Raw genomic sequence first — 26,558 nt, 5'->3', positions numbered from 1 at the left:
GCCAGATCCTCCACCGCTCCTATCCTCATCCTTGATGTCCTCAAGCTCTACTTGCGAGGAAGCAGAGCATACAGGCTCGGATGATGAGATGATGAAAGACGTCCAAGAAGAAGCGTTGGTCAGAGCAGTAGCGAAAGTGGTGAAGGAGTCCATTTGCTTAATATTGTAGAGAAAGGGTTGCGCGCGAAAAGGACGAAGGAGGGGGTTACGCGTTATCCTTGGTGTGTTTATGCCACCAACCCCCCATTGGCCTCGTATTTATACTCTCGCAAGAACAACAACCAAACAACGAGAGAGAAGTTGGTTGCAGGGTCGTCAACCACCAAGTGGCCCGGTGGCGGCGTTAAGTTGTTCAGCCTGGTTGTCCTTGTGTGGTAGTCGTGGTGGGCCGAAGGTTTTGACATCCGGGGGAGTTTGAATTTGATCACGATTGTTACTAATACCGCTTCATCACCGCACATACACAATGCCAAGAGTGATTAGTGCGTGCCTGACGGACACGGGTCCGACATTGACGTGATGAACGCTCTGGCAAGTAATTGTTGGGCATGTTCCCGGAGCTTGTGCGGGGGGCAGCGCTTTGAATATCGGTTCCGTGGTCTTGTGGTCTTTTTTTTTTGAAAAAAGGAATAGTATGCTGGTCGCCATCGTTTGATCTCCCCTGCGGGGCTGCTTGCCGAGAACTGTGTGACATTTTTTCCCTTGAACTCCTGAACATCACCTTGTGAAGACCCACCATGTTGCGTGTACGTAAACCGCCCTCACAAAGGATGGGAGGTAATTCGCTTCGCACAGAAGGCTGAGACAGTTATAGCGATGAGGTATACCGATGTCGGGGCTGGCGTAGAAAGGGGGGCTTAGACGACCTGCTATGCCACAGCAAAAGGGACAGGTACGACTTTGTCATCGCGTTGAGATTGAAGCTTGGGAATAGCCACCAGATCAGAGTACAGTAGACATGCCGCGGCTGCCCAGTATGAAGGACCGTTAACACAAAAAGGTGAGGGAAGTAAGGCCGTCCCCGTCGATGAGCGAGAGATCAATGGCAACTAGTTTGCCGCAGAGTACAGAGAGGTAGTGTGATATGATGAAGGCTGCGGAGCGAAAGCGGTCCCGTGCATATGTACTTAGTAGCTGGTACACAACGGTGAAGAGCCGACTTGCTATTAGGTTCATTGATCGAGCATCACGCAAGCGCTGTTAAAGCGCAAGGTGTGGCTTGCGTTGAATTCCCGAAGTTTTTCCCTTAGTGTACATAACACAATGTGATCAAGTGGCGAAAATATGTTGCATGTTGGCCACCCTGTACTGATTGGGTCCCTGCAACCTGAACACATATGAGTATGAGCATGTGTCCCCCCCGAATGATATATGTGGCAGCAGAACTTGGAGTTGTTCAAGTATGACACTCGACGCAAACGGCCTTCCCGTCCTGATGCTCATAGTCCTGTCTTGGCTTGCACCCCCGACCAATCGTTGAGCACCCGAGCTCGATTTGGAATTAAATAACCGGGTCCTCCGGCATTCTGGCCGTTATCACGATCAATAGAGCGTGCGAGCGCTAGCCTTCAAGACATTACAGGCAAAGCTCGCCGCGTCCATGAAGTTCCAACCACGGCCGCTTCCCCTCGTCACTACTACTGTCAGGACGCTGCACGTTGAACCGCGGATTGTTCTTCCAGTCATGACGAGTTTGTAATCACCACGGCGACCGGTCAGGTGCGAAGACTCAGAGGCCCAGAACTTTGGAGTACGGACGGATGCCGATCTCAGCCGAACTTGACATATACACGTTACGTAAGGATGCAAAAATTCGGGTTTTAGGTTACACAGTGATTACATAGGCGGCTATTAATTGCAGAAGTGACACGGCCCCGATCTGCCTCAGCAGGACGACGTTTTTGTCGCTCATAGACACAACATCCTACTGTACCACCCATTCGACTAGTTCAGTAGCTCTTGGATGGCTGACTTCCAGCGTGCAAGAACCGAAGGCACACCTCTTTTAGACGGACGGGCCGACGTATTGCAAGAATACAACAGTGTCTCCATCACACCATTAGAAAACGGCTCACTCGATAAACCCCTCAAGCATCAGGTTGGACCCTTGGAACTGAGCAAAAGGGCACGATGGACCATACTTTCTGGAGTATGGTTAGCCACTTTTCTAATCGTGAGTACAAGCGCCCACTGTTGAATTAATTCACGATCGTGCTATCCCCCTAGTCTGTAAACAGTAAGCTCTCTCTCGGGCCCTCTTCGGGATCGAGGATGATGTCTTTCTCACCCATCTTTCCCCAAAGTGACGCTCGTTGCAACATTACTTGGTTCCATCTCTAGCGAATTCAAATCATCTCACCAAGCAGGATGGCTCGGTACTGGATACCTACTCGCTGTTTGCTCCTTCACTCCACTTTACGGGAGACTCTCCAACGCACTGGGCCGAAGGGGGGCTAATCAGACCGCCCTTGTTTTTACCGCTGTTGGAATTTTGGCTTGTGGTCTTTCCAGAAATATGGAATTCTTGATCGCAGCTCGTTTTGTAAGGAGCATGGGGAATTTTTTCTCCCTTCCTCCCCAAGAATATGTTGAATTTTTTTCTAATTAAACTTGATTGCAAATAGTTTTCCGGATTGGGCGGAGGGGGATTGTTTACTAGTAGCTAGTGTGTAGCCGAAGTATGGTGATACCATGCCGCGTCGCTCACCTACCATATCGGATTTAGTGTTATAGTCGCGGATATGTATAGCGTGCGGGAGCGCGGCCTCGCAAGTGGAGTAGCAGCAATATTCAGTTAGTCCCACATCCCTTCCCTCCGACAAATCTCCATTATCTAACATTTCATCGCGGTAGATGGGCTTGGTATGGGAATGGGCGGCCCCCTGGGAGGCTGGATCAGTGATGCGTAAGTAACCTCACACGGTAACCCGCTTTTCGAGTGTCATTTTTATTCTTCCGCAGGTTGGGATGGAGATGGGCATTCTTACTTCAACTCCCCTTTTTTGCGCTGTCTTCTTTCTTGACATCGTCTTCCCTCAACTACGTAGCCCCAGGGGAGGGACGGAATGCATGGGATGCTCTTCGGCGCGTCGATTATGCAGGATGCTTGTGTCTTCTCGTTGGAGTATGAAAACCTTCTCATCCGTAGACGTAAAAACGTTTTGCTAACAATGCAATCAGGTGGGATCGTTTCTTGGCTTTCTGTCGCTTCATTTCAATGGCGATACACCAGTGCGTGTAACCTTGGGCTGGGAGAAATCTTTTCGGAATTTATATCTTGAAAACCTGGTAGCTTCGTGACCCCTTGGTACTCACATCACTCTCAGTGGCGATCGCCTTTTCAGTCCTATTTGTCGTCGTCGAGCTCTGCGTCGCCAAAGAACCCATCCTTCCCCTTTGGCTTCTGAGGCAACGTATCCCCTTGCTCGTCGGGATTTCCAACGTCCTCGTTGCGCAATGCAATTTCACCATTATTTACTTCTTCCCGTTATGGTTCCAGAGCGTTCAGTTGACCTCAACTTCGGAAGCTGGTAAGTTGGTAAACGAAAGGTTGCCCGCTAACGCGAAAGAAATCACATTTGGGGCGTCTTAGGTGGTCATCTGTTCCCCACTGCTGCCGCTATGGCCCTCGGTTCGCTGTTCGCTGGGTACATCTTCTCTATCATTGGTACCGAAATAAGACCTAATCTTTTGGCCGGCCAATTAGCTGGATGATCAAGAAAACCGGGAAGTATAAAGTTCTCAATGTTATTTTCGGGTTGGTTTTTCTTTCTTTTTTCCTTTTCTCAGATTCGTCCTTTAGGGCCTTGCTAACCTTCCCCTCCTCCCCCGTCTTGTCAATCTGACAGGATATGTCCGACCATTACTGCATTCCTCATCGCAAACCTTCAAATGAACTCCTCCTCTTGGGCCCAATGGTTTAATATAGTGTGTTGGTTTCGAAAAGTGCAATGATTTACGCAACTACCCGCCTTACTTCTTGGATTTTAGATCCCGCTAGGATTTGGGAACGCAGTTGTACTGCAGACAACGTATGTCTTCATATTTCCTGATCCTCGCTGATCGATTTCTCCGCTGATCGGGCTCCTCATTAATAGTACAGGTAAAGTTTCTGTCGTTTCGTGAGGATGCCGCGCTCGCGCGCGAAAAACACACGCATTGATTAGTCTCACAATATCACTCTTTCAGTTGCGCTTCTAGCAGCCGTCGAAGGTTGGTGCGCCATTCCCCGGTGCTAAGTTGTCAGGAAAAAAAAAGCAAAGCAGCTCATATGATTCCGGATCTCGCTCTCCCTTTGCAGTTCAACATATTGCCGTTGCAACAGGGTTTAGTCAGTTATTTCGTGGTGCCGGTGAGTAGAAACCGGCCTTTTTTTTTTTTACCTTGCACCCACCTGGTTGGAAAAGGACAAGCAATTGCCGTTGCAGCCTCTTCTGCCATACTCCAAACTAAACTCCTTGCTGAACTTCGCGCTCGAATCCATGGGCCTGATGCGGAAGAGGTCAGTAACAAAGCAACGATTCATCCGTGTCCAGCCAGACGCAAAATGGAACTCTTTATTGACCACCATGCTGTTTTTCAATTTGGGATCTATAGATCGTGCAGAGGATTCGACATTCTGTTAGTCTCGTCGCTTCTTTACCGCCTGAACTGCAACGATCTGCACGAGAAGCGTATGCGACGAGTTTACGAGCGGTTTTCTGGTATGCGGCTATCTGCGCGTTTATCTCGTTCCTGGTTAGGCTTGGAGTGAGTTGTTTTTTTTTTTCCTTTCTAAAATACACGAACAGCCTTTGGTTCCCTGCACTCCTTCGATTTTGCTGATCATCTTGGGGCAGATTCCTGAGATTTCTCTCGATCGTGAACCCAAAAATAGCTCAGGACAGTTATCGAACAACCCTGACGAAGAATCATAAACATCCAAACATCTGTACAATTAACGCTTGAAGGAGGTACATAGTGCGTGCCCCTGGAGACTAGACCCACATATATGGATTGCCATATTGTGACCGAATAACAATGAACTTTTATCATCGTTTCACGACTCGTTATTGTCATTAGTCATGTAGTCATGTATCGCAGTCCAATGACAATCCTACACGGTTATGTTACACCAGGTTCATTCAGGAGCGATGGCCCAAAAGTGTCTCGCTTCCAGTGCTTCAAACCCTATGCCTTGCCAAAATAGACAACCAGAATAAGATCGGCACTGTGCATGGATTCCTATTTTTCTCACATAGCAATTTTGGGCACCTATGAGTCACTCTCAATCCTATCTCTAGTGCGGAGCTTAGACTCAGTCATGATACCAAAGGTCTCAATCATGCAACCTTGACGATTTGCTGATGCTGTTGGGTCCAACTGATTAGACAGGTGATTCCAATCTAATTTAGTCAAGTTCGACGCGAGAAGACCGATGATGCCAACTCAGACCCCTGAGACCCACTTGGAATGCCTGAAGATATCCTTGAGGACGTCTAGTGCCGAAAGATTGATGTCGGAGAGCGTGAAAAGACTAACATGACAAAACGGATCGCCATTTGGTACCAGCTCGTTCAAAACGACGGTTTTTTTACCCACGCGTAGTTCGAACCAATGGGTCCCCGATGCGAAGTCGTTCAGACATGGATGTAGGTCGTTTCTAAGCCTGGATGCCGCTCGGACTAATTTTAAAAGAGCAGACAGGGAGAGATGCGTTGAAATGACGCTCCCACCCAAGTGAGGCCATCTCCCGGCAACTACCGTGCACCGACTTCGAACCGTAGCAATGTACATACTGGGGGTGGGCAACGTAGGTTGGTTCCGTGTTCCGCTTATGTAATCACATGGAGCAGCAAAAGTGTACCAAAAATGTCTCGTGTACTTTCTCACCACACACAACAAATTACTCTGCACACAGAGTTACCTGCACAGCAGTGTCACTCTGCCCTGGCATAATTATGTAGTTTGTGCTACTTGTGCTTACGTGTTGGTTTCTCTTTTGTTGTTGTTCATTACACAAGTTTGGGATTGGTTATCACTTTCTGGTCACGCTTCGGATACATGTCCTTCTTTGTATTGTATCATTCGTTTCAACGTGTCTGTTTCTGTTTTGTCCATTCTCTTTTGTTTTTTTCGCTCATTCCAATCAATCTTTCATCCTCCTTCTCCAAGAGCTCGCACGGTATCTTGGTGAACAGTGAGTCCTTGAAGTCTCATACCAATCTTACGTTTGTGCATCCTCATGCTCTTGACAGTGTGACATACGCGTTGAAGGGTGTAAGACTTCCTCTCAGTGGGGTTCCTATGTCTGCCCATAGGTACTCTATGGTTTGTCCCTGCACACGATAGTCTGTAAAAGCGTAAGCCCCATCCAGTGTTATCTGCCTCCTTTTGATGACTTTCTTATCTCCACTTCCCATCCTCACTTCGAATGATCGTTCAATAGGAATGATTGGGATCGTCGACTCCCCCAGTTCCTCTATTTGCAGTCCTTGGTATCGTTCTAACTTCACCAATGCACAAGACGGTGGATACTTCATTTCTTGCACCGCTCCGGAGGTTTCTGTCTCTTCACGGGGATCTGCCCATAACGCCACTATCTGTCCCCGAGCCCCATTTGCCACATCGATGTCAGTGTCCAGATTGGTGGTTATTATGACTTTGCTTCTGACTGCTAGTTCCACTACTGGAGGCAGTCCTCCTTTGCGTCTTAATCAGCCTGAATGACTGTCGTCTTTGTACACGTTTTGTGCCACTGCCCAGCGTTCTGACAGAGTCAACTCTTGTCCTTCCATTGTATCTTCTGCATGGAATCAGTAGAAGACTGATCCTGCTCTCCGACAGTGTAACTGTAATGTAAGTTCGTTCCATTGTGTCCGTACGGCATGACGTGGTGTTACTAACAGCACTTCCCTCCATGGATGTACTTCTGCATTCGTTTCAGGACACTTCGACGTTCCTAGAAGGAGCCCACGCAACATTCAGATATGTTCCCTCGTACACATCTGTCAGGGCAATAGCCCCGAACCCCGAGTCACATGTAAACTAGATAGATATAGTCACGTGGACAAGCGGGAACCTCCGGGTAACCGCTTACACACCACCGTAAAATACATCATCTTGTATCACTTACGGCTTTGTGTGCTGAGCAACCCCAAAGACCTCACACTTTTTTAAGTGCATGAGGTGTGTTTTACAACACAACCCACAACTATAAAATCTCAACATCTGATTCGGAAGCGCTTATGGCGCCTAAACACGCCCGCAAGGGCAAGGTCGCATCTGCAGCGACGTTAAAAAGAAGCGAGCGGTTTATTAAGAAACCGCAACCTCCCATCATGGGAGATTCAAACCAAAAGCCGTCGTCAGATGACGACGAGGATCAACGCGATCCGGGAAAAGCAACCACTTCAGGGCTGGTCCCTGAAGACTTTAGAAACTTACGTGGAGTAAGTGCGGGGCAAAATACCCCCAGAACTCCACAACAAACCGATCTAACCCAAGCTGGGGAAGATCCCTTATCTCCTCACGAGGTAATCGACTTGCGCGAAAAACGCGTAAGCGCTGAACGATCAGCCCAAAAAGCTGATTGGATAGAGCCGCAGGAAACCCCAGGGCCCCACTATCCCCTAGAGTTCCCAATCACGTCCCCAAGTCAAGCCCTAAAGGCAGACAAAGGGAAACAAAGGGAAGAAACCCCGCGTCGGCTATCCGAAAAACTACTGGACTTGTTCCAGGTTCCGTCCGAATGGAGGACGGAAAGTGAAGATCAACTTCTTCTCAGGCTGAAAGCCCGAGAAGGCGCGAAAATACGCCCTGAGAGCAGGATCTCTCAGAGCGCGGAAGCTCCAAAAGAGCCTCTGCTGTTTACACCCCCACGCACCATGCCAGACAAGGCAAGGTCGCCAACTTCGGAGGAGGTCTCCGAGATAATGAGGAGGAGGCGAACTGAAATGAGGGAGTTCGCTGAGGAAGCCTTACGTAAAAATAAGGAGAAACCAGCGAACAGACCCCTCTATGAAAGGGAAGCACCCTCCGCAACGGCCTCGCCAAAACAAAGCGAGCGTGGAGTGTTCACTCCAAGAACCCATTCTGGAACTCCCAGAAGTGGAAATGTCAACTGGGGAGAGTCACTGCTCGCCCAACCAAACTTCCTCCTGGAAAACCAGGAATCGCGCATAATAAACGCGATAAACTCGATCCAGAAAAAGATCGAGGAAACGAACCATAATAGCATGGCTCGTCTAGAGATAACTCTAGAAAGAATGGCCAACGCAATCGACGCGTTGACAGAAAAAATCAGCGAACAAACAGATTTGCTGAAGGAAATAAACTCCTCACAAAAAAGTGAGGAAACAAATAAACACCCCTGGACCACGGTCCAGGACATAAATAGAACTCGTGAAAAATTCACGAAAAGAACCACCAGTGAAAGCACACTGGAATATCACCAGCGACTCGACAGAGACGCTAAGGAGATCCTTCTCCCAAGGATAGGAGAAGACGATGCCGAGAGAAGACATCGTTCAGAGATCAGAAGGAGAATTGGCACGTACCAAAGGTTCGGCCAAACATCCAATTATGACGGACCTCTCGAACAGAGAGGTAACGCATTCATACCCTCTCAAAACAATGAGAGAATACAAATACAACTTCAGGCGAATTCGCCTGAAACCAAAGAAATGCTGCGAGAAAGATTCCCCCCAGCAAAAACCCCCCCAAAGGAGAGATCTCCATTGGACAGCGACCCCGCGAAGGCAGGGGAGCAAGAAGAGTACCTGGAGAAATGGTACGAAAAGGCCATAAGAATGGCCGAAGTGAGAATACTCACTGTCAGGGGACGGACCCTGGGTCCCCATGACCCCTCTCTCTATAGCCCACAGCCCAACCCGTAACAGCCTAGTCTCAAGGCAAAGAGCTACTGTGGGTAAGAAAGTGATATAAACCGCAGGAAGTGCGCGGGAAGTGGAGCGGGTCCGGATGCGGGTCCGGGTCCAGGCTAAGTCAGGGTATGTGCCCTGACACTCACTCCCTACCCAGAAGGAGTGAAGCCAGAAGCCCTAAAGAATGGGCCGGCATTCCCTGACAAGAAATGGTCAGGGGAGAACGACATGGAATCGTTCTGGCAGTGGTTCACAGAACTACTGGGATTCCTCGCCTCGCGAGGATGCAAAGGTCCCCAATTCGACGAAGTCCACCTGGACTGCTTGATTCGTGGATTAGGGGGACCCGCATTTGACCTCGGAATTAGACTCCGAGACGAAACTCTCCTCAGAGGAGACGAGGGCATGTTCCTCGAGGTTCTCAACATATTGATGAGAACCTTCATCAAAGCCTCCGCCGCGTTGAACGCGACAAAGAAATACCGCAACGTCAAATACGAAGCGGAAAAAGGCCTAAAACAGTTCTACTTAGAACTGTCAAAAGCAGCGTCCCAAATGGTGACGCCGCCAGACCAGGCGTCCTTTAACGCCAGGTTCTTAAACTACATTCCCCTCGAATGGAAGAGGGAAATGATTGCTCATGATAGAATCAGAGCAGACTTCTCCTCAAACGAGGAGATGTTAAAAGCAATATCTCATGTAGACGAGATAATTGACGGGCTGAAGATGTCTTCAGCCTACAAATCAGGGTACTATACCCGAACAACCACCACGGCAACAACGAGCCGCGGCAAAGCCCTCCCGTCAGGAAAGAAAGCGGAAGAGCTGAAACCCAGATGGAAAGAGGATACATCCTCGAAAAACTCGAGGAAAACTGACCAAAAGTCAGTTCCAATTTGCGGCAAATGCGGCAAAATAGGGCAAACGAAAGATTGCCCAAGACACAATATAACGAGCGATGAAAAACCAAGGCGTATAGCTGCCATGGAAATCGCGAACTCAACAGATGAAGAGTCAAAAAGCTCATCAGATGAGAAACCAGAGAACAACTCTGGTAACTCCGAAGCATCAAGCTTCGAAGTGGAGGACCCATACGAAGGACCTCAATACTCACCTGACTCAGAGGGTGAGGAAGTCAACGTTGGGACCATAAGAATGGGCCCAATGTCAGTCGTCGACCACGATGACATAAATTATAAAATCAAACTGGCTGTAGCACACCAGTTAGAAAACACGGCAGACGAAAAAGTCGCCGAAGCCTTGGTGGAAGCACCAAGAAAAGACGCCTTGGGGAAATACACCAAAGTACCCAAGGAAAACAAGGACAAAGGGAAGAAGGACCAAAAGTCCATCGAAACCCAGTCCCCTTTATTTGATGCGAAATTCCGCATCTCAAAAGATGCGGGAAAATACCCCGTAAACAGACCGCTCTCAACAAAGAGAACGCTAACGGCTCACATAAAAATAGCAGGCATAAAAGCCTATGCGCTATTCGATAGTGGAGCCGAAACGGACGCTTTATCGCCGGACTTTGTCCGCGCGGTCCACATCCCAATCCTTCAACTGGAGAACCCAGTTGTCCTCCAAATGGGGACGAAAGGAACAAGATCACAGATCCTGTTCGGAACTAACGTGGACGTTGAGATCAACGGCCACGTAGAAAAACACTACTTTGATGTAATTAACATCGACAGGTACGACACCATCTTCGGCGCCCCCTGGTTAAACAAAAACCAGGTAAGCTTAGACTTCCGGTCCCACAAAGTGAGAACGGCGAACAAGGGCAACATAGACACCCTTGGAATAAGCGAAGACCGTGTGACGAGATCACACGGAGGGAAAACTCGAGCAAGAGCCCGAGAACAACCAAAAAAGAAGCCCCCCTGACAGGGAGGCGGGACTGAAACACACCTCAGGGTAATCACAAGAAAATACCCTGAAGGTTGGCCCAATCCTAGTCCGGAAGGACTAGAACTTCCAGACGTACCACACCTGGAAGGTCTCTCCATGAACAACCCCGAGTTCGAAATACTCAGGGAGTGGTGGAGAGAAAAATTTGAAACCGTAATGGCGCCAGTGCCATTAGAAATGCCTCCCCTGAGGGAAGTGAACCATCGAATCCCGTTGAAGGATCCGAACAAGAAATTTCGGGAAAACACCCCGAGATGTCCCGCAGCACTGCAGGAAGCACTAGCGACCAAAATAGATCGCTATGTAAAAGCAGGATGGTGGTATCCCGCGAACAGCGAGCGAGCATGCCCGCTACTGTGCATCCGCAAAGCAGATGGATCTTTGTGCACGGTAATAGACGCGAGGAACCGTAACTCAAACACGATCCTCGACGTCACACCAATGCCAGACATGCGACTGATCCAGGAATCAGTTGCCAGAGCAACATACCGATCAAAGATCGATATGTCGGACGCGTACGAACAAATACGCGTGGATCCAGATGACGTCCATAGGACGACATTCTCCACGCCCCACGGGACGTACAACTCGAACACGATGCAGCAAGGAGACTGCAACGCTCCCTGCACCTTCCAGCGCGCACTGACCTGGGAACTACGAGGAGAAATAGGCAGACGCCTACACGTCTGGTTCGACGATATATTCACCAGCACAAGCTCGGTGGAAAACCACAATAAAGCACTATTGTGGTTATTCACTCGCCTAAAAGGGGCGAAATTCTACATAAGCCGGAAAAAATTCCAGCCATTTGCCCCAATCCTAGACGTTCTAGGAAGCCGAGTGGACGAACAGGGCATCCACGCTCAAGCGGATAAAATGGAAAAAATCCGCAACTGGCGAGAGCCAGCAGACCACACAGGAGTCCTAAGATTCCTGGGAATGGTAGAATATCTATCGATATTCATGCCAAACGTCAGCGGTTACACAGGACCACTGCAAACAATCTGCTCAAACAAGCAGACATTCAGGTGGACACCACTCCACCAGAAATGCTTCGACGAAATCAAACGTCTAGCATGTAGGGCTCCGATCCTGAAGCCCGTCCAGTGGAACCCACCGGAAAGCCTCTCAGAAGAAGAGAGGACCAAACTCCACGTCTGGGTCATAACAGACGCATGCCCAGCGGGCATGGGTGCATTAATTGGACAAGGCGAAAGGTGGCAGACTTGCCGCCCGGCCGCATTCATGTCCAAAAAGTTCACCAACACACAACGTAGGTACTTCGCCTACGAGCTCGAGGCACTGGGTGTCCTCGAAGCGCTCATGAGATGGCAAGACGACCTCATGGGAGGCCGTGAATTCACAGTAATCACGGACCACAAAGCTTTGGAATATTTCAAAGCGAAAAACCACAACTCAGGAAGACACCTGAGATGGCAAGCCTTTTTCGCAAGCTTCAATTGCGAAATAAAATACGTGGAAGGCCACAAAAACAAAGTGGCAGATGCACTCTCAAGATACTACGACTCGTCAACGGACGAGGATCTGCATTTCGACGATTATGTGTCGGCGGACATCCACCTGGACAAAAATGCAGAAGATATCATTCCCGACAGAATCGAGGAATACGAAGAACTGCTACTAAGCAGTACCCTGAGTAAAAACTCAGAGAAAAAGAGACTCGCAGCGATACGCGCGAAAAACACCCTAGAGGAAGCTCTAGGGGGGAGCAATAACCTAGAGGAAACTCTAGGGGGGAGCGCCCAAAATCTGGAAGAAATCATAACTCCAGAAAAGAACCTTCGAAAACAATTCGAAGAAAAAGACCTCATTGAGGCAATAAAATCTGGATACTTGAAAAGCCAGATCCACCGGGAAATCCTAGAGAACCCGGGGAATTTCAAAAACTTCTCCGTAAAAGACGGACTGATAACCCGACTTGGAGAAGGAGGAACGACCCAGATAGTAGTCCCGAAAGGAAACTACGAAAGGAAGTCCATTCGGGGAATAATCCTCGAGAGCATCCACGAAACACTTGGACATCTAGGATCCAAGAAAACAGTGGAAACCCTCCGTCGACACTTCTGGTGGAAGTCGATGAGAAAAGACACCCACAAGTTCTGCAGGTCTTGCGGAACTTGCCAAACAACCAAGAAAAGCACTAGGAGAAATCCCGGAATGCTTCACCCACTCCCGACCCCCGAGGCACCATGGTCATCAATAGCCATGGACTTCACAGGTCCATTCCCAACAAGCCTGGGATATGATTACCTCTGGGTAATCATCTGTAGGTTGACGTCCAACGTCCACCTAATTCCAATAAAAACAACAACGAACGCACTAGAACTAGCATTCATATTTCTTCGTGAAGTTGTAAGACTCCACGGTCTACCACACTCGATCATATCAGATCGAGACTCGAAATTCACGTCAAAATTTTGGCGCGAACTACACCGAATACTCGGTGTACAGTTGAAATTCACAACTGCATTCCACCCGCAAGGCGACAGCCAAGCGGAAAGAATGATACAAAAAGTAGTACAAATACTACGCGCGATGGTTAGACCAGACCAACGCGACTGGGCAGCGAAACTGTCGATGGCGGAATTCGCGATCAATGCGAGCTCGAACACATCGACAGGATTTGCCCCGTTTGAATTAATCTACGGCCATATGCCAAAAATGTGCCTAACAGCACCACTCTCGGACTACCCGGGAATAAACGACTTTGCTCAAAAAGCGAAGGAAAACCTCATGGCAGCACACGACGCGATAATACATAATCGCGCTGCTCAAACAATCCAGGCGAATAAGAAAAGACGCCCGGACCCGCCTTTGAAAAAAGGCGAGCTCGCATACTTATCCACAGATAAGCTGAACCTACCCAAAGGCAGGGCAGGAAAACTAAAGCCCCTATACATAGGGCCTTATGAAATCCTGGAAACATTTCCAGAAACGTCCAACTACGTCCTCAAGTTGCCACCACAACTTGAACAACGCGGAATCCACCCAAGATTCCATGTATCCCGGCTAGCACCTCACGAGCTGAATGACCAGGAAACCTTCCCAAATAGGGAAGTAAACATATTCTACGATTTCGGGGAAGACCCTGATCGCGAAGCAGTAGTTCGCGAAATCCTAAACCACGCGTGGGTTCACAACGAACTCTGGTTTAAGGTTAAATGGGAACTAGGGGACACCACATGGGAACCCCTAGGAAATTGCGACGACCTCGTCCACCTGGACGAGTACCTCACCTTACAAAATGTAAGGGAACCAGAAAAACTCCCTATCAAAGAAGACAGGGAACTCTCGGCATTATTACGCCCCCAAAAACGGAGGCGGAAGAAGTAAAGCCGAGGGACGATGGCCCACAGCCAAGAGCGTGGGAAAGTTCTGGGCGAGTAACTCGCCCGGACAGCCACACCATGTACAAGAAATCACATGGGCTAGGCAAGCAACTCGCCTAGACCACGTGAACCACAGGCTCACGTGCAAAAGAACACACAACCGCGGCGAATCCCACGCACACAAGAACGAAGACCCCTCCCACCGCCACGAGTAACATAACGACGAGATGTCGTTCTCTGGGGGAGGCAACCCTCGGTTCGATCCAAACAAACCGCCGGATATCGAAATACGACAACCCGGGGAGCAAGGCTCCCCGGAACAACAACAACACCAGGCGCAGATAAGCGCCATGGATTACACGATGCACGCAGCACAAATGAGTGCTGCGAACCATCAACCATCCGTGTTGCCAACAGGCATCGCACACCCCCAGCCTCCCCAAAGAGGCTTCCAACCATATGCGGTGCAAACTGCACCGATGGCGCAACAAGCGCCATTCCAGGGGCAGCATTTGCTGCTGCAGCCCCAGGCATACTCCCCAGGGAACTTCCCTGGCCAGATCAACCCCTGGTTTAGCCAATTCGGCCCAGGTCCAACAACGCCCCAGCCAAATGCAGGCTGGGAATCAGCCATCGCGTCAGCGGTAGCTGCTCAGACAGGTCAACTCCGTGAGGAGCTGAAAGAAATGAAGTCCCTCGTAGGAGGGAGACGAGGGAGCGACAGCGGCTCCTCGTCCAGACCGTCCAAGCGGGCACGGTCTAATAACTCGAGGGCGTCAGAAGACGCCTGCGACCATTGCGCCCACTGGAGGCGCGAATACAATAGAGCACGAAGAGATGCTGAGGGCATCTTTGACTCTCTGAAAGACGCAGAGAGAGAAGTCGATCTCCAAAAAAGGGAGATCGAATTACTGAAACGCGAGCTCAGAGAGGCACGCGCACTGGCAGACCTCGCTGCCAAACCCATCATGACGGGGGCCTCCCAGGTCAGGGGGAGGGGATACGGTTCTGGGCCTCATGAGGCGCGACCCCAAATGGGGACTAGCGCATCAAGGGGTGGGGCACCGACTATCCCACCACCCCATGGGCAGACGACCCTGTCCGGGTTGCATAAAGGCCCGCCCTCAGAGGGGCAAACCCATGTCGAGGGGAAGAGGGAGAGTGGTAGGCAACCGACGGCAGACCCTAAAACGGGGACCACTGCCAGAGGCGGCAGGCCACTGAGTACCTCAGCACCCTATGGGCAAGCCACCCTGCAGGGAAGTGTCCACATGCTATACGAGACCGCCGAACTCAACGAGTTCGGCAAAGTCGAAGCTCCAGTCGACATAACAATCGACCCCAACTTCCCCATGAGGAGAATAGCGGGGTCAGAAGCGGCGCATGACGCCGCATACGCTTGGTGGACAAGCGTGAGTGGGAAAGAATTCGTACACTGGTACGAACAGGCTGAAGCCGCCTTCAAAAGCGGCAAGGTACACAGAACCCTTCGCGAAAAAGCGAAGGAAACCGAGAAATACTTCTTGGGACTCCCGAGCATCGCAAGACTCGCGGAGGAATATAATTCCCCGGAGAACAAGGGAAAAATCTCCTGGGAAAGTCTAGGCAAAGCTGCCTACTTAAAGTCCCAGTTCAAACCACTCAGGACTCCTGAGGAACGTGCCGCAAGAACGGCGGAGCGGGAAGCGAAAGCTTCCAAATACCGGGAAAGAGACGCAAGTCTCCGAGCTGGACAACCAGCCCAACGACCATCCTTCCCCACGGGAAGAACGGTAAACCTACCGTACTCTACACCTGAGCCAAGCAGCTCAGGAACACAACAACCCGCTCCCACCCAGGGAGCACCCACTTCGTCGAGCCCACAGCCCGACAATGTAGCCCAGGCTACATCATCGCATCCGACGCAGCAATCGGATGTCCAGATGAACAACCCGGAGGAAAACCCTCCTCCGGGGCAATGAATCCACCCTTGAGAGAAGGGAGAGTGACACGGTAATACGCCATCGAGGCGCCCGTGAAAACACCCCCCCAACTCGAGGCCCCGCACACAATACTGTATGCGAGGAACCGCAAGTAACAATTGCGGAAATCTCCACTCCGCCAAAAGACCCACACCCACCACCGCTCGTGTGTAAACACCACTTACACACGAACCCTCACAGAACAAGTGAGGAACACCAAAGAAATACAACCTTTGGGTCGAAATCCATTTTCGACAAACTCCACCACTTCTTTCTTCTCTCCCTGCGATACCAATGTATCGCCGTTCACTTCAAAGTAACGGCCCACACTCATTCAAACCCCTTCTCTTCCTTTCACCAACATGTACAAAATCGCCCACTTTAAAGTGGTGACAACAGAAACACTCATTGATAATTCCAAACTCAATGTAAACCAACTATTAAAACTCTGTTTTCATTCACTATCAACTTTGTATGCGTCGCATATGCAACGCAAGGGGGGAGAATGTCAGGGCAATAGCCCCGAACCCCGAGTCACATGTAAACTAGATAGATATAGTCACGTGGACAAGCGGGAACCTCCGGGTAACCGCTTACACACCACCGTAAAATACATCATCTTGTATCACTTACGGCTTTGTGTGCTGAGCAACCCCAAAGACCTCGCAACATCCCATGTCGGCTATGTCTCAAGAATTTGGTCCATTCCACATCTTGCACTCGCATTTGGTGGGTAAGGAAAACAACTGTTGTGAACTCCTCATACAGTTTGGTTCCTGTTACTTCTTCTGTGCTATCAGTGCCTGGATTGGAGGGCCAGTAGAGAGGTGCTGTTCTTTTTTGAACCACCGGCTTGAATTGATGAAAGTCTCTGCATATTATGACACTCATCCCTCCCCAACTCTTTGTGCTCGTCTCCATTGGATGATTGTGGTGCCATATCAGTGAGAGAATGGTTGACATGCGGGCAAGAAGTGATCGTGACACCATTGAGAATTCATCGATGATCAAGTATTTTTTCTTTTCCCAGAAACATGCCAGCTTATGTATCTTCGCAGCTGATGGCATTCCTGCATGGCTTGGAGTTAAGCTGAATAGAACGTGTAGTGTCTTCCCTCCAATCAAACTGGTGGCAATTCCTGTATATGCTCCCATTGCTAGCATATCGCTTGAATTTTGCCTCTCAAAGTACTGCGCCAAACCATGAATTACTCGAGACTTGCCCGTTCCTCCTTCTCCTGTTAGAATCATAAGCAGTTGCTCACACTCCACTCCTCATTTTGTTGCATTGACATGGTTTGTCACGTTTTCATATGCTTGTAACTGTTCTTCATGAAAGGTTGACACCTCCACTTCCATCACAGGGTTGCTGACTGGGACGTGCTGGATAGTGGTTTGCTGTGTTTCATTGTAGGCGTCCTGTTCCATCGTAACCTCCCCTTCCACTGTACTAACACTCGTTCCCATGCCACATCTCTCCTCCATCCCTTCTAAGGATGTTCTTGTCTTCAGTGTGCTCGACCATCCACTAAACGTTTGGATGTTTTCATATGTTGCTGGTTGGATTCTTTCTGTGGTGACTGCCCAATTATTCGCCACTTCTCATAGTATCCATGCACTCTTGGCTATCTCTATTGCTTGTCGGGTGTGAATCACCTGCGTCTCTCTCAAGTGTTAGTAGTTCCCTAGTCTTCTAAAGAATCTCTCACCTCATCTGTCATTTCTCGAGATGCAATGAACACGGACAATTGTTCTATTGTACCTTGATTCACGTTGGTCTCCTCTCCTTTATCTCCACCGTCACTTTCTTCCTCCTCACCATCACTCTCAGCGTTCCTTTCCTTTCCTTCTTTCCCTCTCTCTCCACCCCATGCAGCTTCTCGTTCATCTTTGTCTGCAGCTTCCTTGCATTCGTAGCAGTACTGTGCATTCGAAGCGAAACGCTTTATTGTTGGACTTTGCTGCTCCAAAGCCTGGTAAGCTTCTTTCCAACTTTCCCCTTCTGTCTTTAAATCCTTTGGTCCTCGCCAACTTTTCCACAACATCAACAGACTTGCATAATACAAGTCGTTGTTGCCATCTGTGGATACTCTAGGGATCCATGTACCCACAATGTCGACCACGGTATTGTGCTGATTCTCTCGAACCACTCTTCTCTTAGTTTCCTGGTAACAATGTTTTGGTCCATAAGAAGACCTGGTGTGCCGAGGTCTCCCCCTCCCTCCAGGCTCTTTAGCATCGTTGGCTTCTCCACTCTAAAAAGCCCTTGCAGTCCATTCTTCGTATGTGTCTTGCAAGAAATTATACAAACTATATCCTTCCAGCTCCGCTCCATGCAACATGTAATCATTCAGTTGTGATCGTGCTTGCACCATGCCATTCTGTGCCATCACTAAAGTGACGTGTTCTTCTTCCTCCTGCTATTTGACTCTTTCAGATCTTGTTTTGCATGCTTCTATGTCTCCCTCTCACCTCTACAGACTTGATGTGCCACACTCCATCATTCTCACTGCTTGTGTCAGCGTTGTGAATTAAGTGTTCACCATCTGGCTCTGTTTGGTTCAGTGTAGAAGCTGTGGTATCCTGTTACGGATATGGAGTCTCCAACGACCATATCCGTCGCATGGTCAAAGACTTCCCCTCTCTATCGTTCCTCCCCTTTTTCTCTCTTCTGCCCTCTATCCCGATACCCTATCCTCCTTACCCGTTCTACCCGTTTCCCCCCCTCATGCAAAGCTTTCCCCATTGGGGTTTTGGTGCTGGCCAAGGTTATTTGTGTTTCGCGGGATTTCCCGCGACCTTACCATTTGTAGATAGTCACGCGTCTTGTACGGAAACCGCCGAAGGCGGTTCCCGCTAACTAACAACTGCTCTACAATTGTCTCGTGTACCGTCTTCTGTAACAACCCTCCTTGTGACTCGACTGAACCCATGTGACTGTACAACTCTCAATATGTCTTATAAGTCTGGTTATATCGAGTCCTCTAACGGCCCTCGCTGCAAGAACTCGAGGTCGAGAGTCGAAGACTCTCGACATGTGTATCGTCCTATCGAATCTGTACCCTATGGGTCCTCGTCACTCTGCTCTCCCCCCAGCACTCAACATACGACGTCACCTCACGATCATGGAGATCGTGAATACTATGAGGCCCACCTTCCCGTGATGCCGGCACGTTCGCTACGTGAACGCCAAGTCACCGCCCATCCACCGTCTGTTCCCTCCTTCGCCAGTCATCATGTTTCCCTGCCAACGGTACGTTCCCTTTGGGAACGCCAAGTCACCAAAGGCCCTTCTAGTCAGTCCTCATTGTGCGCTTATGACATCAACCCGCTACTGGTACGTTCGCACTGCGAATGCCAAGTACCCGATGGCAACTATACGAAGTTCTCACCCATCTCACAAGTCGTGACCTCGCACATGGTACGCTCCATTGAGGAGTGCCAAGTACCCATGGTTGACCCGTCCGTCCTGGCATTTCCGACTACCTACCATCAATCCTTTAATAGCTCACTACATCACCAATCGCGATCTACGGGAATACGATCGTCCACCCCCAGGCAAGACTGGGATCACTCATCGATTACATATCCTGTTATGGTACAGACCAGATATGACCTCACTCATCCCACTATAAGAACGGATCGAGGAATGGGGAATTTCCCCCATCCCCGTAACATATCCTCTCTACCCGTACCTGTTATGAACCTTTTCACGGTGGAGAATTATAGATATGCTTACAGTCTTTGCTGCAATGATGGATACCATCGCAGTAATAATGCCTTCACTCCATTCCAGTACAATGGGACGAAACTTTGCGACAGAAACCGATCTCCCCATCCCATCAAATACGAAACCACCTGAGGTCCTGACTGTTCCTGTTCTCGATTGGTTGCCCTCAAACATCGAAAGAGCATTAACCGCAATCTCTCTCTAGACTCCCAAACTACGTCTGTTTCCTCGAACTCGTATGCAGCATGCTTCGCTATCAGCGAAGACATGTTATACACACTCTTCTGGCCTTTTGTTGCATAATTCGAGATATACCAGGATAAGTTCTTCGTATCTTCCCCGTTGGTAAGTAACTTGATGTCGTGATTACACTGGAGTGCAAGCAATAACTCTCGATTATAGTTATTCACATATCCATACATTCTCTTGACGGTCCAATTGCCTCTTTCATCCACAGTCACGTCCTTGCAAAGCCGCCAGGGTGCCCTTCTTTTGCACATCAAAAGTGCTGCTTGCCCATGATATGACAGACAACCTCTGATCCGGCAAGTGTGAATTTGATTCGATCTCATTAATCTTCACTCCATATCCACTCTATGAGCAGCATAGAAGGGCATCGCAGGATTGAGTGGTCTAGACCATGCAAGATCTGCTTCGCGTGGTATGTCCTTTATGAGGTCCTTGTCCATGTCGCTAATATGAGCTTGGATGTTCTCAGAGATGTATTGAGAGACTTTTGCACAGAAGGCAGATGTCTTGAAAAGGTCCTTCAACTCCTCGCATGTTGGACTTCCCTCCAACCAAAGCAACAAATGAAGATGAAGAGACGCCTGGTTCTGAGACTCCACTACTCCAATGTATGCTACCACTCATCCAAGAACTCCTCCTCTCGCAACCGTTCGATTTTTGCGAACACTCAATCCTATCAAACACTCCAACATTGTGGTTATGAAGAAATGGAAAAAACGTGCTGCTCCCATGGGATCTGCTGCGATGTTTTCCGACCGTTCTCGGGCGTTTGGACCTGAGGTTTGTTCGAACCGATCCAAATCCACCTCTGCACCACAAAAAACCTGCGCAATCGGATCATGCAAGTCACTTGGATTGATAGTAACCCACAGGCTCGGTGGGCTGAACTTTATGCTCAGACTCCAGATCTTGCTACGTATGGATGCACAACTCTGGTTTGTCCCCACTACTCGCCCCACTGTTATCTTCAAATGCTGCAACAACTTGTGAACTGCTTCATCTGAAATCACCTTCTTCTGTCGCTCCTCCTCTGCTGCCACCTGTAACTGGGTTACTGTCACTGAGGCCAAAAACCTCAAATCTGCTTCGAAATCCTTCCGTGACATTTGGATTCTTGCTGACGACAAACACTCCTGCTTCTGATAGATGGCAAAAGCGATGAAAGGGAATGAATGATGCCTTCGAAAACGCCCATCATAATAGAGAAGACTCCATCGAATGTGCTCCAAAAAGGATAGTTTTCGACTCCTTTCTCCCCTAGGACCCCCACGTCCATAAGGATATATGCATGGAAACGCAGACAGAAAGAACGGATTCTGATCCTCACCCAAATCCCTTGCAAACTGTGTCTGTGATCAAACCACGTATCCACCCTCAGTGGACAGATTCGCCAGTGCATGCTTCAGTAAGTCCCCACTTGACAATAAACTGATATCCTGCACCGCTACACCCAAGTGCATAAGAGGAACCACACTAGGCTCTTTCTCTGCATCTGCTACTGTCAATATGTAAGCATAACCATTTACTATAATCACAGTAGATTCTCACAATCCGCTCCTTCTTCACCATCCATCGCAGCTTGGACTGTTAAAAACACGCATCTCAGCAACAGTCATAGTGATAATCAGTATTCATGTTAACCCACCTCCGCTCTCGTCATTTGCAGTGTAACTGTCATTTTCCCTATTCAGCAAACTAACATCCACTTCTTGTCTCGCTGCCGCCAGAATCTCTAATGGCACATCATCCTCTGGAAGGGATGATACTATATCCATGTCCACTTCAAATCCCGCATACCAAGGATTGTTCACAATCAGCCACTGTAATGCAAGAAGTACCTTCCTACGACGGATGCGGAAAGTGCTCTTGAGCCAATGCTTCGGCAGATGCCCTCATCCCAGATATGTCATGGTGATGACAGATGAGAGAATCTGGGTGCGTCGAGGCATCTTTCTTCCTTCCAGCATATCAATGATCTCTCCTGTGTCCATGTCGTAACTCATAACATTTCCAACCATTCCACGTTGCATCGAGTCTGGATCGATCCCTCGAGAATTAACTGGATGCATCTTGAACATGAAACAATGAGGATAGACCAGAGCGAGTAGCATCTGCTCAGGAATTGTTAAATCAGCTATCTCATCGGGTATGTCTCCCACCCATAACCCATTCATCAAAGAAAAAAGAGGCTTCTTGTTTCTCTTCAATGACGCTAGACACTCATAACACACCCCCATATACCATGCTCCCTCCTCCGTTTCACATATGGTGGCTTTGATCACTAAGAGCCCCGAGGTCAACTGCATGCCCTCATGGACAGGATGTGGCTCCAAGTGATGAACGTTTGGAATATCGGCAAATGCTACCTCCATCCAAGCCCCAGCCCCTATGTCCCTGCCACAACACCCACACACTCCCCCTTTCACAGCTGCATTCGAGAGTGCACTCAAGTAGTCTGTCACACAAGCCACTTTCTCTTCCCCACTTGCAGAATCAAGAAATGTTCGATTGAGACCGCGCTCCCGTGCCAAATCATTCAATGCCTGAATCACTACATCTCCACTACGACCCACTTCCTCATTCAGCCGATTACGAGAGCGTTTCTGTGCACAAGTTAAGTGTACCCCTTCCCGCTCGATCACCGAAACAACGTCTGGTTTCGACAGTCTATGCCAGGCCATGGCAATAAAGACTCTGAAAGTACAAAGGTGAGGCTCTCTGCATCTTTGATAAAAGGCTTTACTACTTTGCTGAAATGTGTCCACTACTCCGAAAACTCTGTTATCCAGTCTTAACAATACTTCATTAAAATCTCCTAACTTCTGTCCCCACTACCAACGAACCACGCAGCCAACATACACTACTCTCCTCATGGGTTAACAAGTCTCCCAGCGCTATGGGATGTGGAATAACATCTTCTCTCACTTGCCTCCAACACTCCGCTTCTGGCATCAGATCCACTCATAGATCGACACATGATCCTCCCTGCTGATTGTTCCCCTATGTCCATAACAGTGCCCACATACATTTCTTATCTTTTCACTCCGCTTCCCTGGAACCTCAATGGAAACGACAACAAGCAGTAAAGTGATGAATTTCCAACAGTGTTCCAATTAACCTAATTCTCTTTAGATCCAACTTACTGGGTCAAAGCGGGCAATGTCCACCTCTCCACAGAGTCTTAAACTGTGGGCACATGCTGACCTCCCATGACCCCTTCCATTCTGAATCAATGTTAGCTTTGCCAACGGATTTTATCATTCTCCCAATACACGCTCCTCTCACTTGACGCTACGGCTTCCTCCTACTTATACACCCACTTAATCCACTGCTGACATTTCCCTCACTCTCAAATCCCCTCCCTCTCCTCAAACCACACTGCACAGACACTATGACTAAAACTAAATGCAATACCTCTATGTCCACACCAATCAAGAACACATCTTCGACCGATCTTCCACAAAGTATATCTCCTCCATCCTTCATCGACCCTCCACTAACTGCTCATACACACACTCCAGCGACCACTACACCCTCAGATAATCCAGCAGCTGCATCCGCCTCAGGTCACTATACATCCTCCCTCAACGGCAACCCTATAACTGCCTAATAATCTTACCTCAGAATTGATTATTGAGACCACCACGGACACGACCATTACTACTGAATCAAAAGGTTCGTTCATCACTTACTCTCTCATAAACTATGTTTCACACTCACTGGATTCTTACACACCATCAGACAAAGAAGCGACTAATTCAAATGAAAGCACTCCAGCAGACCTCCCTCCCCTCATCTCCCCAGATGCCTGGTCTGACACAGTGGGTGATGGTAGGTAGTACTGCTTGTCAACACTTCTTTGCTGATAATAACATCCTAGATACAAAGGAGGACGAAAAGGAAGAAGAAGAAAAGGCTGCGTCCCAAATCATCCTACACCCCTCCGCTTTTGTTTTGACTAGATTCACTACCACTCCCCATGACGGTCTTACAGACATTGACTCTGTCCTTGCAACGGACTATGCCCCGGATACAATTTTCAACAACCGCCGTCGCTTCCCTGATGATTTCCTCAAGTATGTATTCAACTCTACATATCAGTTGTGTTGCTAATGGTCACACTTAGGCACCTTTATGCTTTCACTGAAATCGAATACCTACACGATGAAGGAATCATTGCCATGGAACTCGTTAAACCCTCTGACAATCGTTTCGGGTTCTTGGCATGTCACAAAATCTACGCTTTCAAGTCAATGATTGGAAAGAATGGTATTGGAGCCAAACTTCGATTTTTACTTTTAGGAATTGTGAAGCATGCCAAGCAATACCAAAGCAACTATGCTCTTGATCTAATCCCCCTAACATGCCAGGGGTTCATTAACACTGCAACCTTCATCAAAATGTTTACCAGCAGTACGTTCCCTTACTTCCATGAGGATGTGATCCCACCCACCTCCTTTCCTCTCCAGAGAACGTCAAGAATATCAGCATCTCTTCGGAGTCTGTGCCCATGTCCGTGTTTGCACCTGAGGTGACTATCTCATTCCCGTGATGCTTTTGTTTCTTCACTGTATCATACCTCTCACAGGATGACCCATTCAAGAACATCCATGATGCCAAACCGCTTGGGTCCTACAACTTCCAACAGGACAAAAATTTAAAGTAATATGTGTTAGAAACCACCTCCGCCTAATGCGGGCATTTAGTGTAATGGCAACACACTCAAGGTACCTATGCAGGGCTCTGCGGTTCGACTCCCAGAATGTCCATATTTTATGCATTAAGGTTCCTGAGACCACGTGTACAAATTCCAACAATATGAGATTGCTAGCGAAGCGGGGCAACTCAGTCTCAAGCAAATAATGCGAAAGAGAACTAGAATATATTACCTAGCGAAGCGGGGCAACTAGAGGTAATATACAGTATATAAGTATAGGTTGAAATAAAGGAATGATTGTTGCTAACCTCAGTCTCAAGCAAATAATGCAAAAGAGAACTGAGGGAAAAAGTGATTCAAAGAGCGGTAATTCCCATGTAGTTTGGGAGCGGGATAGTCCGAAATGAATACAAAAGAATGAATAAATAGATGTGGCTGGCCGGGCGAGTTCCTCGCTCAGCCGTGGGAATGTGGCTGTACGAAAACTCGCACGGCCGCGCTAGCGCGCTGTTTTCCAACAAAATTTGCCCTACCCCCTCGATCTCAAACCTGGTGACATAGTGGTCACTCAATGCCTCTTGGAAAAGTTCACTGAAACCTGCACCAACCTAAACCGGGCTGCCTTTAAACTCATCGGAGTCACTTACCTTGGCAATGGCCCTACTCCCAAGAATGACATTGCAACCCTCACTGCATCCCCATCCAAACGGGCTCTCTGTAAGTCACAGTCATGACACATCTCAAAAAAATGCTGAAAGGCGGCCCCTCTCACAGAAACGCCGATTGCGGCCAAAATCTTTCTCACTTCTTAGTTTCTGATCTGTCTGAGGCCCCCCTCCTACTCGTCCTACCTTCTTGTCTCAAAGAAACACCTCGCCCGACTAAGCTCTATGTACATACTGTCAAAAAGCGTGTTTGATTTAATACCACAATGTTTCTGCTGCCATGGCTGTGCAGGTTTCCGTGATGCGAAGCACGCACTCTAGTCACTAACCACTCCCGATATTACGCAATTGGCAACGCTGAAAATTTGTCATCATCTTCCCTTTTGGGTTGTTTCCTTTTCTTTACATGCTTTCCTTTACGTCATCTCACCTGTCCCTTCTCTCCCTTGCACTCTCACTCGGTTCTTGTCCTTAAAGTCTCGGTTTACATAATCATATGCCTCTTGCATGTGACAATGTCATGCATGCATTAAAAGGTGTCAATGTGTTCCTATGTCTGACCACAGGTATTCCATCGTCTGTCCTTGCACATGGTAGTCCGTGAAGGTGTATGCTGGTTCCATTGTGGTTTATCACCATACCACCTTCTTTTTCACTTTGCCTTTAAATAATTCCAGACTCTGAATGACTGGAAAAGTTGGATTGTGTTTGTTGGATGTCTGCATTCCAATTATGTAAACACATATTTTTACAGCCTAAGTATATTCATGAAACGAACTGAAAAAAATTAGAAATAGATTCATGCTGGGACAGGCGAAAGGAAACAAGGGCTGTGCAGAGTCAAGCAAAGCACGAAACACAAGCACTCTAGTAAAGAGAAACATCATTAGTAAACATTAATCAGATTGACCTAAAATAAAAATCGTTCAGAGGAATTTTTGAGAAAGTCAAAAATGGCTGTGTTGTGGTCGAGGAAATGTGTATAATTTGCCCATATCTTCAATTGTAGGAAGTTACACGCAAATTCCTCTGAACGTTTTGTAGAAATCTACTATCTGCACCATATCCCCGATTTATATGCTCTCAGGAGGATACTGGAGAGAGAAAGTGCAAACGGGGATTTTTGTTATGGTTTATTTGTACTTCCGTTTAATTTATCAAGTCTTATGAG

At 48.4% G+C, this 26,558-nt stretch overlaps 4 protein-coding genes across 4 annotated transcripts; 2 read left to right on the top strand and 2 right to left on the bottom strand.

Moving 5' to 3' along the window:
* Positions 1-1,963: 1,963 nt before the first annotated feature.
* EI90DRAFT_3123246 (major facilitator superfamily domain-containing protein) lies at positions 1,964-4,916 on the top strand (the record flags this gene model as incomplete). The annotated part of the gene is made up of 19 exons (XM_039063592.1): positions 1,964-2,173; positions 2,227-2,236; positions 2,304-2,542; positions 2,625-2,665; positions 2,726-2,793; positions 2,854-2,905; positions 2,962-3,124; positions 3,181-3,231; positions 3,293-3,530; positions 3,593-3,647; positions 3,707-3,757; positions 3,849-3,927; positions 3,991-4,031; positions 4,098-4,107; positions 4,167-4,212; positions 4,301-4,351; positions 4,407-4,501; positions 4,597-4,749; positions 4,839-4,916. The coding sequence occupies 19 exons, from the start codon at positions 1,964-1,966 to the stop codon at positions 4,914-4,916; spliced, it is 1,731 nt and encodes a 576-aa protein (XP_038916278.1).
* Positions 4,917-5,134: 218 nt separating this feature from the next.
* EI90DRAFT_960090 (uncharacterized protein) lies at positions 5,135-5,908 on the bottom strand. The gene is made up of 3 exons (XM_039068285.1): positions 5,581-5,908; positions 5,447-5,515; positions 5,135-5,361 (listed from the first exon to the last, which is right to left on the bottom strand). Exons 1-3 carry the CDS (start codon positions 5,773-5,775, stop codon positions 5,254-5,256), a joined length of 372 nt encoding a protein of 123 aa, XP_038916277.1. The 5' UTR covers positions 5,776-5,908; the 3' UTR covers positions 5,135-5,253.
* Positions 5,909-21,792: 15,884 nt separating this feature from the next.
* Positions 21,793-22,635, bottom strand: EI90DRAFT_3196614 (uncharacterized protein; the record flags this gene model as incomplete). Its single annotated transcript, XM_039066406.1, has 1 exon — positions 21,793-22,635. A coding segment is annotated over one exon (678 nt), but the record flags the coding sequence as incomplete, so codon positions are not given.
* An 848-nt stretch (positions 22,636-23,483) lies between these two features.
* Positions 23,484-24,731, top strand: EI90DRAFT_3154502 (uncharacterized protein; the record flags this gene model as incomplete). The annotated part of the gene is made up of 7 exons (XM_039065932.1): positions 23,484-23,631; positions 23,690-23,740; positions 23,807-23,896; positions 23,946-24,141; positions 24,192-24,478; positions 24,535-24,596; positions 24,654-24,731. The coding sequence occupies 7 exons, from the start codon at positions 23,484-23,486 to the stop codon at positions 24,729-24,731; spliced, it is 912 nt and encodes a 303-aa protein (XP_038916275.1).
* Positions 24,732-26,558: the final 1,827 nt, after the last annotated feature.

The sequence above is a fragment of the Cantharellus anzutake genome (genome assembly GCF_015039405.1).
Source record: "Cantharellus anzutake strain C23 chromosome Unknown EI90scaffold_22, whole genome shotgun sequence".
NCBI lineage: Eukaryota > Fungi > Basidiomycota > Agaricomycetes > Cantharellales > Hydnaceae > Cantharellus > Cantharellus anzutake.
Note: the sequence above shows the minus strand (reverse complement) of the source record. Positions and strands in the feature narration are given on the sequence as shown.

Bases quoted from the DNA above. Each gene is read 5' to 3' on its own strand.
- EI90DRAFT_960090 (XM_039068285.1), bottom strand. From the start codon at position 5,775: ATGTACATTGCTACGGTTCGAAGTCGGTGCACGGTAGTTGCCGGGAGA. The intron at 5,516-5,580 runs GTGGGTAAAAAA...TTGTCATGTTAG, and splicing joins CCCATTGGTTCGAACTACGC to TCTTTTCACGCTCTCCGACA. The intron at 5,362-5,446 runs GTGGGTCTCAGG...CTGTCTAATCAG, and splicing joins GATATCTTCAGGCATTCCAA to TTGGACCCAACAGCATCAGC.